General features: G+C 38.0%; 1 protein-coding gene across 2 annotated transcripts in view; it reads right to left on the bottom strand.

Moving 5' to 3' along the window:
* LOC128696380 (uncharacterized) overlaps positions 1-18,012 on the bottom strand; it is a 320,039-nt gene that overhangs the window by 164,712 nt on the left and 137,315 nt on the right. For both annotated transcript variants that reach the window (XR_011392930.1, XM_053787632.2), the window contains exons 9-11: positions 13,945-17,441; positions 13,632-13,718; positions 2,332-2,396 (exon numbers count right to left, since the gene is read on the bottom strand). Coding sequence is in view for 1 of the 2 variants with exons in the window: in XM_053787632.2 (XP_053643607.2) it covers positions 2,332-2,396; positions 13,632-13,718; positions 13,945-17,441 (3,649 nt within the window). In the remaining variant the exon portion in view is untranslated. The remainder of the gene's footprint in view (positions 1-2,331; positions 2,397-13,631; positions 13,719-13,944; positions 17,442-18,012) is intronic.

Below are 18,012 nucleotides of genomic sequence, written 5' to 3'. Positions count from 1 at the left end.
TATGCAACGTCTTTCTTATATAATTTTTAAGAAAATATCAAAGATAGATTAATGAAAATGTCTATATTAACATAAAATAAGACATTTAATGTGCCCAAGAATGATTATTATTATGTATTAGTATTATTACTATGGCAGTAAGACTAGAGGGACATTCTTAGTGATTTTAATGTGTACCTGCAAGCCAGCACAGTGTATAAGTTTATTTAAGTACAGGTACACATAAGTATAATTATCAGAGTACATGTAAAATATGCAATAACTTGAAAACACTTGAAATTTTGGAAAGTTTCCAAACATAATGGTGAGATATGCTCACAGAGAATGTAAACAAACTGGGTGGGGCATGCTGTATTAGAAAGATCAATTGCATTGTAAAGAGTTTTTGTCATGATTTGAAATTGCTGTATTAGCGGAATGCCGTAAGGCAAAGTGCCATAAAGCGTGACCCAGCTGTATACAGCACACTACTGTATAAACATTTAAAAATATACTAAAAATGTTATAAATGGTGCAAAGGTGACCACATTAAAACAATGTCAAAGATGGTTGACACAAACCCACTACCATTATACAGGTCCACATCCCTTTATCCGAAATTCTAAAATTCAAAAAGTTCCAAAAACCAAAGTTTTTTCGTGGAATGTGGAGCGTCAGTCACTGACAGCCAGAGTGGCAGGCGTCAGTTGTGTCTGAGCATTTGTAGTTTTCACACGTGCGTCTGCTGTTCACTGATATTTTGTTTTTGCTTTTTATTTTGTGACTTTAATTTCACTCTGAAAATGTTAAAAGGAGCTGAAGATACCCCTATGGGTAACAGTGAGAAAAAGAAAAGGAAGCATCTGACATTATCAATAATGCAGAAAGTATAGTAATTGCAGAAGCTTGATCATTGTGTATCAGTGCAGCGTCTTACTGAAGAATATGGTATAGAAAAATAGCTTAACTCACTGGCAACACAATGGTACAAGAATCAATGTTCTATGATGATCCTACAAGGAATTACAGTCATTTATATCATGTATGGTGACATCTCCACTGGGCAACATGACTTCTCACATCCTGTAATTTTTTAGGAATTTTTTCCTTTTTCTTTTTTTTTTTGGTGCTATACCTTGGATTATTATTTCTAATATAATAATCGACGATTTGGCATCATATGAGAGTGGGCAGAGCTAATACGTAGACTTATAAACAGTCAGGAATGGTCTGGGAACATTAGATTACGTCAGCAGGATTCCTGCTCAGGGAGGCAGGAGAAAATACTTTCAATATAATGCTAATATCAACTCTACGGCTTATTTATCTATCACATTTGATTTAATATGACATAATAAACACTATAAATAACATAGTGACACGTTATCTACTCTAGAATGAATAAAATAGGCCATAATATGGCAAGTGTACACCAGCAATATCACATATAAAATCATTTCCCCTCCTTCCTATAACATGTTCTTTGGCCTTGAGTAAGAGAAAATGGAGTTTTGGAGAGGCTAACTTCACTAGATCACTAGTTTCATAAAGAAAACACTGAAACAAAATCTATTCTCTTGGAAAAATTTTTTTTTCCTAAGACGGAAGGCTGGCTGGCGATTATCTCTGAAATAAGTTATTGACTTATTTCATGAAGCCCAACCTTTATTACTGAAGTATATTTGAAATTTGTGTGGGAGTAAAGGGCAGATATTTTACAACATGTCAAAAACTTAGCAAATTTATTTTTTGTAAAATAAATATACAAGATACTACGTATTTACGGGATTTCCCAACGTCCAAAATTCGCATTAGCATTATTTCATGGGTAGCAAGTCCCAAAACAACTTTTTGTAGTGCCATTTAGGCCGGGGATCATGCCAAATAAAATTTTCAGTAAATATTTTTTTTCTCACTTGTTTTTTTTGGTTATCATAATGAAACTTACAGAAAATAAGGAGAGTGAACATTTCTTCTTGTACACCAAAAATGAAAGAAATCGGACAAGAGAAAAAAATGAGGTCCAAATGTTTGATTATGGGGTGCTGCCCTAGACCCCACCTTCATTCTGAAATTCGAAACACTAATGGCCCCAAGGGTTTCGGATAAAGGGATGTGGACCTGTAGTATGCTCCTTGTTTAGTGACAAATTCATTTACTGACGTAGTCTTAGGAACAGAACTCCGTCATTAAATGAGGAGATTCTGTAGTTGGTACCTTCTTATAAATACTGTATTTGTAACTATTTGTATTTGTGACTATCTAAAGTTTTTTTTTTTTAAATAAAATTTGTTTTCCTTTACTTTCTCATTGCATCTCAGCACAATTTATACTACTAAAGCATAGTCTTACCACAGGGTTGAGTGAGCGCTTCTTAGAACGTGGACAGGGACGCTCAAAACTTCGAAAAACACTGTCTGAAATACAATACATTGTGAATACTTTTGTTAAAAAGTTTTTTTAATATTTTATATTTTAAGACTAAACTTGCAAACATACTCGGAAGTGGGATAGACCAGAAAGAGGGCTACAAGAAAGGTAACCATAAAAGAATAAAAGAGTTCTTTAGCTAGAATGCAGTGAGAAGCCAAGCTCAGCAGTTTATGACAGAATACAATGGTATACTTTACATAGATACACGAAACAGTAACCAACACGTTCATTCCAGTCCCAAAAAGTGAAGTGAGATAAACACAGGAACAACCTTTAGTCCACGAGTTCATGTGAGGTAGAACTAATGAGACTGGAACAAATAAAGGTAATCAACTTGTAGTTAATACTAAAATGTAGGGTAAAAGTAATGGAAAATATATAATAAAGTTTGTTGTATGCCAAAGTGGATTCAGTTCTTTACTTCTTCTCTTTCCTCCATTTGTTAACAACCTAGTCAAGTGGATGGATGCACACACAGGTGCCTCTGACAACTGGCAACTAACCCTTTCAGTGTTTATGTAGAACTACGTCACTGAAGCCTGGGTCCCTTACATAGTTCTATGTCATGAGCTCAGATCACTCAGATAAGCTCCGAGAAGTAAATTTTGGCCTAGATACGAGAGAATGGGTCTGTACAGTGAATGTGTACAGTATAAAAAAAATCCTGCCCCACACGGTGCATGATGGAAAAAGTATAATTCTGAATGTGTGTATGGTTTAAATTAGTGACTCTGGGGTATTTTCTTGGATGGTTTTTATGGCTTTTTCTTGGTTGAAATTGAGCTCAAAGTAATGGATATATTATATTTTTTTCCAATTTTCCTGAGAATGGGTATGGCCCCTACACCCTTCAATCTGTTTTATGTGATTTTAATAGGTCTGATTCAATTTCAGAGGCACCATAAACCTTAACCAATCATTCTAGGTTATATTTTATTGCATATTTGAGAACTAGTATATATTTCCTATTTTTGTGTGATTATGAATTCAAAATGGAAGGCAAATGTAATATAGGAGAGGCCTGGGGATGTGATTAATGAACAGTGGAAATGTTTTAGTGCCAGGAATGTCTACGTTGTTTATTTTTAGACTATTTTTAAATTGGTATTTTTTTAATTTTGTGTAAAATTGGCCAAAATACTGACTTCTGTGTTACAATAGTTGAATGGGCAATTTCTTGTGTTCAGTTGATAGAATGGAAGGCATTCTAGTGAAATAAGTATCAATCTGTTTCATAAAATGTATAAGCCATTCAAAAATTGAAACTGTTTGGAAGAGGAATATGTACTAAAGTTATTTCACAGAAAAATGCACAATTATAAAAACAAAATTCATAAAATGGCACCTACACATTCCAATAACAATCCAAACTTTCTTCCAAGAAGGATATACCAGTAATGAAAATTTGATGCCACTCAGAAGAGGCTTTCTAAAGTTATCATGTAGAAACCAAATTCAGGAATGGTTCATAAAACTGACAAGCAGGTACCTGCCCATACCAACAGTTCTATGAACCTTTTCCTAGTTATAGTTAACCTGCAATGACAATCTGAAATCGACTGGATGAGGTGTTTCAAGTTATAAACAGAAAACCTAGGAAGAATTTAATAAAACTGTGCCTGAGTATATAACTGCTGTATGATAAGAGCAGTACAAAAATATTAAATTTAAGGGATCATTAACCAAGAAATTTAAAATCACCATAAACATGTCAGAAATCAATATTTCTCAGTTTTCCTTCGGTTAAATACCATCTCAAATTCTCTACTATCCTCTAAGAAACAATCCAAAAAAACTGAAATTTGCATGCTTTCTATGACCTACCATACAAGAATAACTAAGGGGATTAACCCTTAAACTGTTCAAACGTAGATCTACATTCACCTGTGTGGTGCTCCGAATATTTTGAAAAATAAAAAAATCGTTTTTTGGTTTTAAATTAAAGAGGGCTATTTTCTGTGTGGTATAAGACAAAAAAAAAATTAGGACCGGTACTTACCGAGATATAAGACCGTGAAATTGGCTCTGGATGCTCACCTGATGGCAACATCGACACCCGCCGCTTGCAGAAGTGTTGCCGATTTACCTTTATTTCTCTTTTTTATTTTAATTTATATAATTTTTATGTTATGATAATTACAATTTATAATAGGTCTTGTGATTTCACAGCAAATCTTTGTTCTGACACTAATATTATGTGCTGAAATAGTACATAAATTGTAAGAATCACACTGACAGGTGAATATTTTCACCTGCCCTGGTCATTTACTATTGTCTAGAAATATATACAAAGTATTTATAGGTCCCAGCAATACTTTAGACACGCTGGAGTATGAAACTCGTTAAAGCATGGTGTTATGACAAGGGTCAGATAAGTGACATTTGATGAATGTGCCCTGCTGGAGGGAACCTTGCCTTTATATGTTTATACTCTTGCACACAAACATGTCTTTGTATGTCTGTGTCAGTCTGTCTGCCTATCTGTCTGTCTATCTGTATATCTGTCTATCTGTACATCTATCTGTCTATCTGTACATCTATCTGTCTATCTGTACATCTATCTGTCTGTCTGTCTGCCTAGCTCTGCTGATCTGTCTGTCCAGTTCAGCTTATCTGTCTTGTGTGTGTGCCTGGAGTATAACATGAACTCCTTGAATAATGGTGTTCTGACAAACGTCAGATAACAAGTGGCATTTGATGAATGTGGGCTGCTGGAGGGGGGAACCTTGCCTTTATATGTTTTTACTCTTGCACACAAACATATCTCTGTATGTCTGTTTGTGAGTCTGTCTGTCTATCTGTACAGCTGTCTGCCTAGCTCTGCTTATCTGTCTGTCTAGTTCTGTTTATCTGTCTGCCTGTGTGTCTGTCTTTCCATCTACTTGTCTCTGTCTCAGGGAGAGGCTAGTAAACCTGTTGGTTTGTGGTTTATGTGCCGCTCCCTGATTGCTGAGCAAGTGACACTGCCATTATTTGCGTCATCTTTATTTATGTCTTATGTCTACAAACACTGTATAGCACTTGGCCTGGAATTGTTGGGTTATCCTAGGTAATTTACACTATGTATAATAACTGTATTTATGAGTACATGTGAGATAGATACAAACAGACAATGATATAGACAGAGAGACAGAGATATAGACAGATATATAGACAGAGATACAGACAGAGACAGCCAAAACCAGCCAGCTAGCCAGCCAAATACATAAATACCCATTCTTTTATGTCTAGGCGACTCAGGCCTATTGCACCAAATTTGAAGGAATGAAAAATAAAACGTTGATCTATGTTCGGAGCCCACTGCACATGAACGTATATCTACGTGTAGACAGTTTAAGGGTTAAAGTAAAATTTTGCAAATTGGCAACTACACAGTCCAATAAAAATCCAGAGCTTTTTTTTTTATTTTTTTTATTATCACACTGGCCGATTCCCACCAAGGCAGGGTGGCCTGAAAAAGAAAAACTTTCACCATCATTCACTCCATCACTGTCTTGCCAGAAGGGTGCTTTACACTACAGTTTTTAAACTGCAACACTAACACCCCTCCTTCAGAGTGCAGGCACTGTACTTCCCATCTCCAGGACTCAAGTCCGGCCTGCCGGTTTCCCTGAACCCCTTCATAAATGTTACTTTGCTCACACTCCAACAGCACGTCAAGTATTAAAAACAATTCGTCTCCATTCACTCCTATCAAACACGCTCACGCACGCCTGCTGGAAGTCCAAGCCCCTCGCACACAAAACCTCCTTTACCCCCTCCCTCCAACCTTTCCTAGGCCGACCCCTACCCCGCCTTCCATCCGCTACAGACTGATACACTCTTGAAGTCATTCTGTTTCGCTCCATTCTCTCTACATGTCCGAACCACCTCAACAACCCTTCCTCAGCCCTCTGGACAACAGTTTTGGTAATCCCGCACCTCCTCCTAACTTCCAAACTACGAATTCTCTGCATAATATTCACACCACACATTGCCCTCAGACATGACATCGCCACTGCCTCCAGCCTTCTCCTCGCTGCAACATTCATCACCCATGCTTCACACCCATATAAGAGCGTTGGTAAAACTATACTCTCATACATTCCCGTCTTTGCCTCCAAGGACAAAGTTCTTCGTCTCCACAGACTCCTAAGTGCACCACTCACCCTTTTCCCCTCATCAATTCTATGATTCACCTCATCCTTCATAGACCCATCCGCTGACACGTCCACTCCCAAATATCTGAATACATTCACCTCCTCCATACTCTCTCCCTCCAATCTGATATCCAATCTTTCATCACCTTATATTTTTGTTATCCTCATAAACTTACTCTTTCCTGTATTCACTTTTAATTTTCTTCTTTTGCACACCCTACCAAATTCATCCACCAATCTCTGCAACTTCTCTTCAGAATCTCCCAAGAGCACAGTGTCATCAGCAAAGAGCAACTGTGACAACTCCCACTTTATGTGTGATTCTTTATATTTTAACTCCACGCCTCTTGCCAAGACCCTCGCATTTACTTCTCTTACAACCCCATCTATAAATATATTAAACAACCACGGTGACATCACACATCCTTGTCTAAGGCCTACTTTTACTGGGAAATAATTTCCCTCTTTCCTATGTACTCTAACTTGAGCCTCACTATCCTCGTAAAAACTCTTCACTGCTTTTTCTAAACAAATAAATTTTATTTCTATAAAATGGTTTACAGTATATTATACAATTAGGATGCATCAATGATGAAGGTTTAAAGCTGAATGAAAAAAAACATTCACGAATTATTCCATGAAAATCAACATTTCAATTTATCCAACTTCTTCAAATAACACTGACACCTACACAGCCCAAAGTTAGAGATTTGAAGCTGATCAGAAGCAGCATTCTCTAGTTTAGGGATGGTCAACCTATGGTGCATGTGCCAAAAGTGGTGCACTGAATGATTATAAGTGATGCATTGCACCCCAGTGATAATAAACAAGCAAGTGCACTCATACAAAAAGTATTGACCAATTTATAGAAAAAATTTATAACAAATTCAAGTAACTTACAGCTAGAAATGAGTTTTACCAACAATAAATCTAAAACCTAGCAATCATTTTTAGTGATTTTATTTCATGCACATCTTTTAGTGAATGTCATCTTGAATATTAAAATGGTATCAAATACCGACAGGTCGTTAGGTAAGACACATTTGCAACAGTTAGGTAGCTTTATTTCGAAATGTTTCGCCTACACAGTAGGCTTCCTCAGATGAGTACAGAAAAGTTGAAAGGAGCAGAAGAGACATGAAGATGATGTAATCAGCCCATCACCCTTCAGACTGAGGGAGTGACCACCTCAAAACTTCAAGGGTGATGGGCTGATTACATCGTCTTCACGTCTCTTCTGCTTCTATCAACTTTTCTGTACTCGACTGAAGAAGCCTACTGTGTAGGTGAAATGTTTCGAAATAAAGCTACCTAACTGTTGCATATGTGTCTTACCTAACAATGTCATCTTCTTTCACACTGTTTTCAGTTAAAAAAATATTCACAGAGTAAAACTAGAAACAAATTGCAGTGAATACCTACACAGCAATATTTCCAGAGTTATATCTGTCATTTTGGAACAAAGTACTGATGCGAACAAGCATTTTCATCCATGAAATTTATTAAAAACAAACTGAGGTTGTGACTGACTGATTCAAATTTGAAGAATTCTCTGCTGCTTTTAAGTAACTAATTTAACTCTTTACAAGCTTGGCAAAATCATAGCAGACTCAAAAGTCTTATTAAGGTATGTAACCTTTATCTTGTTATGTGTTTACATTACATCAATGTCTTTGCAGAGGCGCCCAGATAAAACAGTTTAGATAGTCACTCAAAACTGCCAATATCTCATTTCCACGTAACATTACCCTGCTCACACTCCAACAGCTCATAAGGTCCCAAAAACCATTCATCTCCATTCACTCCTATCTAACATGCTTGCTGGAAATCCAAGCCCCTCACCCACAAAACCTCCTTTACCCCCTCCCTCCAACCTTTTCAAGGACGGCCCCCCTACCCCGCCTTCCTTCCCCAACAGATTTATATGTTCTCCCAGTGATTGTACTTTGTTCCATTCTCTCCAAATGACCAAACCACCTCAATAACCCCTCTTCAGCCCTCTGACTAATACTTTTAGCAACTCCACACCTCCTAATTTCCACACTACAAATTCTCTGAAGGAGGGGTGTTAATGTTGCAGTTTAAAAACTGTAGTGTAAAGCACCCTTCTGGCAAGACAGTGATGGAGTGAATGATGGTGCAAGTTTTTCTTTTTCGGGCCACCCTGCCTTGGTGGGAATCGGCCAGTGTGATAATAAAATAAAATAAAAAATTCTCTGCATAATATTTATACCACACATTGCCCTTAGACAGGACATCTCCACTGCCTCCAGCCACCTCCTCGCTACAGCATTTACAACCCAAGCTTCACGCCCATATAAGTGTTGGTACCACTATACTTTTATACAATCCGTTTTGCTTCCATGGATAACGTCTTTTTTGTCTCCACAGATACCTCAACGCACGACTCACATTTTTTCCTTCATCAATTCTATGGTTGTGCAAGAATGGTATACAATACCGACAAGATGAAATTAAGACACATGTGCAACATCTGGGTATCTTTATTGTAGATGTTTCGCCATCCAGTGGCTTTATCAATACAAATTCCAGGACATAACTTGAAGACAGTAGAACTTGTTAGACACTGCAACATCATGGACTCTTCATTCTGAGGACATGTACATAACCTTCACGACTACAACAACTACTACTACTAACCCCTCTCTTTGGGTAGGACCTACTTCCACTGGGAAATCCCGCCTACCAGTGACTATGCCCTTGTCTGCTACATGTCCCCTTTCCACCTGACGTTAGTATAAATGTGCCAGGCTCCTTGCTCCTGCTTCAGAATCTCCACGACTACGATACTCTTCACACCAACTCCAAGGTTGAGGGACTGATTCCCTCATTTTCTGTATATAGCTCTACTGTCTTCAAGTTATGCCCTGGAATTTGTGTTGGTAAAGCCACTGGATAGCGAAATGTCTACAATAAAGATGCCCAGATGTTGCACACGTGTCTTAATTTCAATTCTATGGTTAACCTCATCCTTCATAAACTCATCTGCTGACAGGTCAACTCCCAAATATCTGAAAATATTCACTTCTTCCATACTCCCTCTCTCCAATGTGATATCCAATTTTTCTTTATCTAAATTGTTTGATACCCTCATCAACTTATTCCTAATTATATTCACTTTCAAATTTCTACCTTTATAAACCCTCCCAAACTCGTCCATTAACCTTTGTAACTTTTCTTTAGAATCTCCCAAAAGCAAAGCATTAGTAAAAAGTAACTATGTCAACTCTCATTTTGTACATGATTCCCCAAAATTTAATCCTAACCCCTCTCCCCAACAATCTAGTATTTACTTCTTTTACAACCCCATCTATAAATATATTAAACAAACATAGTGACATTACACATCCCTCTCTAAGACCTACTTTTACCAGGAAGTAATCTCCCTCTCTCCTACATACCCTAACCTGAGCCTCACTATCTTCATAAAAACTCTTTACAGCATTTAGTAACTTACTACCTATTCCATACACTTGCAACATCTACCACATTACTCCCCTATCCACTTTATCATATGCCTTTTCTAAATCCATAAATGCAATGAAAACTTCCCTACCTTTATTTAAATACTGTTCACATATATGCTTCAATGTAAACACTTGATCTACATATCCCCTACCCACTCTAAAGCCTCCTTGCTCATCTGCAATCCTACTCTGTTTTACCTCTAATTCTTCCACTAATAACTCTACCATACACTTTTTCTGGTATACTCAGTAAACTTCTTACCCTATAATTTTTACAATCTCTTTTGTCCCCCTTCCCTTTATATAAAGGAACTATACATGCTCTCTGCCAATCCCTAGGTACCTTCCCCTCTTTCATATATTTATTAAACAAAAATACCAACCACTATATCCCCCCCCCTGCTTTTAATATACCTTTCTTGATCCTGTCAGTTCCAGCTGCTTTACCCCCTTTCATTCTTCGTAATGCCTCACGCACCTCCCCCCCCCCCACTCACATCCTGCTCTTCTTCACCCCTAAATGAGGTTATACCTCCCTGGCCAGTGCATGAAATTACCGCCTCCCTTTCTTCATCAACATTTAAAAGCTCAAAATATTTCCGCCATCTACCCAATACCTCCAACTACTAACTCCAGCACTCTTTTTTTTTAACTGACAAATCCATTCGTTCCCTAGGCTTTCTTAACTTGTTTATCTCACTCCAAAATTTTTTCCTATTCTCAGCAAAATTTCTTGACAGTTCCTCTCCAACTCTATCATTTGCTCTCCTTTTGCACTCTCTCACCACTCTCTTCACCTTTCATTTACTCTCCATATACTCTGCCCTTTTAGTATCACTTGTGCTTTGTAAAAACTTCTCATAAGCTACCTTTTTCTCTTTTATCACATCCCTTTACCCATCATTCCATCAATCACTCCTCTTTCCTCCTGCACCCACCCTCATATAGCCACAAACTTCTGCCTCACGTTCTAATACTGCATTTTTAAAACTATCCCATCCCTCTTCAACCCCCCCCATTACCCATACTTGCACTTGCCCACTTTCTGCCAATAGTTGCTTATATCTCACCCTAGCTTTCTCCTCCCTTAGTTTATAAACTTTCACCTCTCTCTTACTTTCTATTGCCATTCTCCTTTTGTCCCATCTACCTCTTACTCTAACTAAAGCTACAACTAAACAATTATCCAAAATATCCATTGCCCCTCTATAAATATGTACATCCACTAATACATAATCTAACAAACTACTTTCATTATGTGCTATATCAAACCTTGTATACTTATCCTCTTTTTCATAAAATGTGTATTACTTATTACCAAACCTCTTTCTACACATTGCTCAATTAAAGGCTCCCCATTTTCATTTACCCCTGGCACCCCAAATTTACCTACTACTCCCTCCACAACATTTTTACCCACTTTAGCATTGAGATCCCCAACCACAAGTACTTTCTCACTTGGTTCAAAACTCCCCATGCACTCACACAACATTTCCCAAAATCTCTCTCTTCTCTACATTTCTCTCTTCCCTAGGTGCATAAGTACTTACTATAACCCACTTTTCACATGCAACCCTTATTTTACACCACATAATCCTTAAATTTATATATTTATATTCCCTCTTTTCCTGCCATAACTTATCTTTCAACATTATTGCCACTCCTTCCTTAGCTCTCACTCTATTAGAAACCCCTGACCTCATCCCATTTATTTCTCCCCAGTGAATCCAGCTTCTTTTCATTCAAAACATCCACAATCATCTCTTCCTTATCATTCGCACAATATCACACACATTCAAACATCCTACTTTGACAGCTTTCTTCTTTTTCTTTTTAGTAAGCTATGTGGGTAAAGGGGTTACTAGCCCACTGCTCCCGGCACTTTAGCTGACTTTTACAACATGCACGGCTTCCGGAGGAAAGATTCTTATTCCACTTCCCCATGGATATGAAAGGAAAAGCAATAAGAACAAGAACTATTAAGATAAAATCAAAGAAGTGTGTGTGTGTACATAAACATGTACATGCATGTGTACTGTGACCTAAGTGTAAGTATAAGTAGCAAGACATACCTGAAATCTTGAATGTTGATGAGACAGAAAAAAAGACACCAGCAATCCTACCATTATGTAAAACAATTACAGGCTTTCATTTTACACTCACTTGGCAGGACGGTAGTACCTCCCTGGGCGGTTGCTGTCTACCAACCTACTACATACAAAAAAAAAAAAAAAAAAAAAAAAAGCACCTACATACTCCAATAACAATTTCAACCTTTTTCTGAAGAGGATACAACAGTGTTAAAGGTTTAAAGGCAATCATAAGAGACTTTTTCAAGATATTTCATAGAAAAAAAAATCAGGAATGATTTATCATATTCAAAAATGAGCAGAGGGCACTTGCACATGCCAATACTAGCTGCATCAACCTTTTCCTAGCTATGAATCCAACTAGATGAGGCCTTTACCTCTGATATACCTTTGATGAGTTTTGAGTCTTACAATCGGAGCCCGGCCAAGAACCAGGCTTGTTTGGTGCTTGTCTGGTCAACCAGGCTGTTGCTGCTGGAGGCCCACTGCCCCACACATCCATCACAGCCTGGTTGATTTGGCACATCATGAAGATACTTGTGCAGTTTCCTCTTGAAGGCTTCTACACTTGTTCCAGCTGTGTTTCTGATATCTTCTGGGGCTATGAATGCTAATACAGTGTTCCCTTATTGTCCCCACTGCAGCCCTGTTCCTCACTGGGTTTATTTTGCACTTCCTCCCATATCTCACACTCCAGACATTCTCAAGTTATAAACAAACTCCTTGGAAGAGAAGGAGGAAGATGAAAAGAACTCACCACTTAGAATACCTCTTCAAGGATACTTCTTCTTCTTTCAACACACCGGCCGTATCCCACCGAGGCAGGGTGGCCCAAAAGGAAAAACGAAAGTTTCTCCTTTTACATTTAGTAATACAGTGGACCCCCGGTTAACGAACTTTTTTCATTCCAGTAGTATGTTCAGGTGCCAGTACTGACCGAATTTTTTCCCATAAGGAATATTGTGAAGTAGATTAGTCCATTTCAGACCCCCAAACATACATGTACAAAAGCACTTACATAAATACACTTACATAATTAGTCGCATTTGGAGGGGATCGTTAAGCGGGGGTCCACTGTATATACAGGAGAAGGGGTTACTAGCTGCTTGCCCCTGGCATTTTAGTTGCCTCTTACAACACGCATGGCTTACGGAGGAAGAATTCTGTTCCACTTCCCCATGGAGATAAGAGGAAATAAACAAGAACAAGAACTAGAAAGAAAATGGCAGAAAACCCAGAAGGGTGTGTATATATATGCTTGTACATGTGTGTATAGTGTGACCTAAGTGTAAGTAGAAGTAGCAAGACGTACCTGTAATCTTGCATATTTATGAGACAGACAAAAGACACCAGCAATCCTACCATCATGTACAACAATTACAGGCTTTCGTTTCACACTCACTTGGCAGGACGGTAGTACCCCCCTGGATGGTTGCTGTCTACCAACCTACTACCTAATTCAAGGATACCTAATGGAAAAATAAATTTTAAAATTAATTTACCTATTTTCCTTTTTAAATTGTATGGGGTCAAGAGAGTCCTGGCAACTTCTCCAGAGGTCTTGGCTTGCCTAGTTCTTGATCCGTTTCCTGTAAGAGTTTCTGATTAATAAGGCAAATTCTATGCAATTAGATGAATATAAATCCATCCATATTATAACAGTGGAAAAGCACACAGCCTCTCTTAAAATTAATGACTATAAATGCTTTTATTTCACTTATTAGTTTTATATGCATGGGAAGTCCTATAGCCACAATGGGTCATACAATGGATTATTTTATTCCACTAAAAAAGATACAAACATGTATTTCATACCTTGAGTACCTTCATTAGTCATCTGTTGCCTCAGAACTGAAGACATTGACACATTTGTATAACAATCACCTACAATGTCAATATCTTCACATTCCTCTTCTACATTTGATTCTTGAGCTTCTTCAATACCTTTAGCTGGATCACACGAAGTTTCCTCGGCATCTAATCCCTTAATGCCTATAATATTTAGCGAGGTCACTGGTAGATTCTTTTCATTATTTTTATCACCTTTGGGGGAATGATGCAATTTGCTCTCATTCTTTTCCTCACAGTTAATCAAAGATTTAATATCTATCAGTGTTTCTTCTTCATGGCTAATCTCATGGGATACAACAGCTTTAGGTTCCTTGCACTGTGTGCCAATGGATACAAGTGAAAAATTGTTTGAGTCTAAGCTAGGCTTTCTTCCTGAAGTTACAGAGTCTGCATCTGAAACTGTGGTTGGACATTCTTTAAGCTGTGGGCTCAGTGACGTAGAGAGGTTATTAAATGCAGAAGCTGACATTGATGAACACTCTTGATGCTCAACTTCTGATAATGGCTTTGTGTTACTCTCTTTAACAGGCAACTCTTGAGGTAAAATACTTTTTGATGAGGTTACAGTTTCCTGTAGTATGATGCAAGATTGTTCAAGTGGTACTGACTGAGGACTATCAGCAACAGCTTGACAATTTGCTGCAGATACTGTAGGATCCTTTTCCTTTAACTGTGGAGTACTATGACCCATACATATAAAATCTCCTGCAACAGTGCAACTACATACAGTACAATCTTGCACTTTAGACTTTAGTGGCTGAGTACAACTTTTTTCTTCAGCTTTCCCAGTATCAGTCTTATTTGTCAGTGTCTGGTGAAAGGAATTTTCAACACTGCTTAACTCTCTTAATTTTTGTATGGGTACCTTTTCACCAATACCTATCATTTCTCCCCCATCTCCTCTTTTTTTTGATGCTAGCTTTACTAAAAAGTCTCCACTTGCATCATAAGTGTACGAGGAAAGCTCTCCTGTGTTCTCCCTAATAAAATATTTAATAGCATTAGCTTGAAAAAGAGTGGCATCAGGTGTAGTTGAAGAACTCATTATAGCTGATACAACAGAACCCAAAATAAGTATTGGCATTAGATGGTCTCTATCTTTTTGAACACCTCTTCTTGCTAAACCATAAAGCATGGAAGTTGAAGTGCCATTTTTTACACTCAACGTAACTGGAGAAAGTGTTTTTAGTGACATTCGATAAATGTTCATCAAAACATTTTTCCTAATTGTACCGAGCAACCATTCCAGTTTAACACTTTTAAAGTTAAGAGAAAGATCTACTGCACTCCAATGGTGACCACCCTTTTTTATTGGTACTTGTTTACATTCTACTTCCTCTATGTCATCATTACCTTTTTCTTCTCTAGTTTCAACAGGGTTTTCAAATGCTGCAGATGCTTCACCATGATCTTTATTATGCTTATTTTCACACATTTTTTCTTCATTTAGCATTTCTTCTGAATTCAAACTTTTACTAGAACTAACAACACAGCCATCTTCTTCATTTCTAAGTAGCTCTTTATGTGTACTTTGAAGTAAAGCATTTAGCTGAACTGAATTTAAGGATGTCTTGACAATAACCATATCCTCAGAGGAACTTGAAGGATTACTTTCATTTATACCCAAATCCTTCTGAGGCATAACTGTGGTTTCAGGTATTATGCTTGAAATAGTTGTTAGAGAAGACACAACATTAGTTTCTGCTGTACCACTAGAAACAGGTGCTGGAACTATCAACAGTGATGGAGATGTGCATGAACTTCTTGGATTTAATTCTAGTCGAGGAAAAGTAGATTCAGATGCAGTTCTTACTCTAGTAATGGTGAGACTGTTAGTTACTGGACCTATTACAACAACATCATCAGAGTTATCTTGATCACTATTTTCTCTATTAAATTCTGGACCACCAATATTATCTTCTGTCTTCTCTGCAGATGAAATTTCATTCAGCTGGTCAGGCATCTGTGGTAAGGCTCCAGTATTTTTTATAGTACCTGATGACTGAAATGATGGTGAGTCATTGATAATTGTTGGTCTTGGCAACATAAGTTTTGATCTCTGTTCAATAGTTGGGGGTGATTTTGAAATAAAGTTACCTAATACTGGCGGAGGGAGGACCAACATCTTTTTTTTATCTTTTTCACTAGGTCCACTTAAAATTGGCATATTAACTGGAATGCCTTCATTGGTTTCTGTAGAGGCTGGCAGAAGAATCATTTTACCACTGTCCTGAGTTGATGGAACTAAAACCATTTTCATTTTGTCAATTCCACTACTGCTACTGGGGATGGTGGGTAGCAGCATCACTCGTGGAGATGGTCCACCACTGACTGTTGGTACAAATACCATTTTTGATAAGCAGCTTGAGCTTACTGGTATGTACAACATTTTTGACCCAGGTGTCGACGATGTTGCAAAATTCTGATTGACAATAGTACTGGTGTTTTCTCCAGGTTTTGTTTGCATGGCCGCACGCACAGCTGTAGTTGCTGGTAATAAAACTCTTCTCGTCTGAATTGTGGCATCATTTGTTTTTGGCATACTACTACTTGACTCGTCTTTATATGAAGAATTATTTTCTGGTATAGATAATGTATAACCAGAGGAGCCTGGAATTACTTTAGTGTGCATTACATTCAGCTTCCCAGAAGTGCTAGATTCTAACACAGCTGACTGTGAACTTTCAGGAGAAAGAACTGGGGAAGTTAAAGGACGGCGAGTTATTGACTTCAAACTTTCTTTAGGACAATCGCCAAACACTCGCCCACTACTCTGATTCAGTTTGAAAGTTCTCATACCTGGAGAAGAAGTTGCTTGTTTAGGCAGTGTACTAGTAGTCTTTGTTGTAGTTCTTAAAGCAGTTGGTACAAAGTATAATGGTTGGTCCTGCAGCTGAAGAAGACCAGTTTTTGCTCCGCTTCCTGGTGAAGTGTCACGAAACATTTCACCCTCCTTTTCTTGTGGCATATCTTTATTTAATTCTACTGAACCTGTAGAAATTGGAACCAGGTCAGGAATAGACTTTGTTGTGGAGGGCTGTTTAATCAGTGGTAATGTATTCTCACACAAGGGTATCTTTTCTACAGAATCACTGCTAATTACTTCTGGAGACCCAATCAGTTCAGTCATGTTAATATCTGAAACGCTCTGAACACTTGCTATAAGGGGCAAACTGCCTTCCCATGCACCACTATCTTTCTCTGAAGACAATGCCAAACTTGGATCAACTCCATCATTTTCCAAGGGCAAAATAACAATATCAGGCTTCTCTATTTTTTGTAGTTCCTTCTGCTTCTCTTCCTCTTCCAAATCAATAACTTGGGGAACAAATGAAGGTTTTTGAACCATGCTCAGTTTTGTCTTTGGCTCAGGGTAATTAGAAGCCTTGCATGGACCTTTCTTTTGAACTACTCCAACAATCTCCCATTTGCTATTCAAATCACAACGAATCATGACAAACCTGAAAAATATGCCTTATTAAATTTCTACACAGAGGTTACATACATCTGTTCATATAATTTTTTTTTTTTTTTTTTCAACAAGTCGGTCGTCTCCCACCGAGGCAGGGTGACCCAAAAAAGAAAGAAAATCCCCAAAAAGAAAATACTTTCATCATCATTCAACACTTTCACCACACTCACACATTATCACTGCATTTGCAGAGGTGCTCAGAACACAACAGTTTAGAAGCATATACGTATAAAGATACACAACATATCCCTCCAAAACTGCCAATATCCCAAACCCCTCCTTTAAAGTGTAGGCATTGTACTTCCCATTTCCAGGACTCAAGTCCGACTATATGAAAATAACCGGTTTCCCTGAATCCCTTCACTAAATATTACCCTGCTCACACTCCAACAGATCATCAGGTCCCAAGTATCATTCGTCTCCATTCACTCCTATCTAACACGCTCATGCACGCTTGCTGGAAGTCCAAGCCCCTCGCCCACAAAACCTCCTTTACCCCCTTTTTCCAACCCTTTCGAGGACGACCCCTACCCCTCTTTCCTTCCCCTATAGATTTATAT

Source organism: Cherax quadricarinatus, chromosome 39, assembly GCF_038502225.1.
Source record: "Cherax quadricarinatus isolate ZL_2023a chromosome 39, ASM3850222v1, whole genome shotgun sequence".
Taxonomy (NCBI): Eukaryota; Metazoa; Arthropoda; class Malacostraca; order Decapoda; family Parastacidae; genus Cherax; species Cherax quadricarinatus.
The sequence above is the reverse complement of the archived record's forward strand: the minus strand, read 5'-3'. Positions and strand labels throughout refer to the sequence as shown.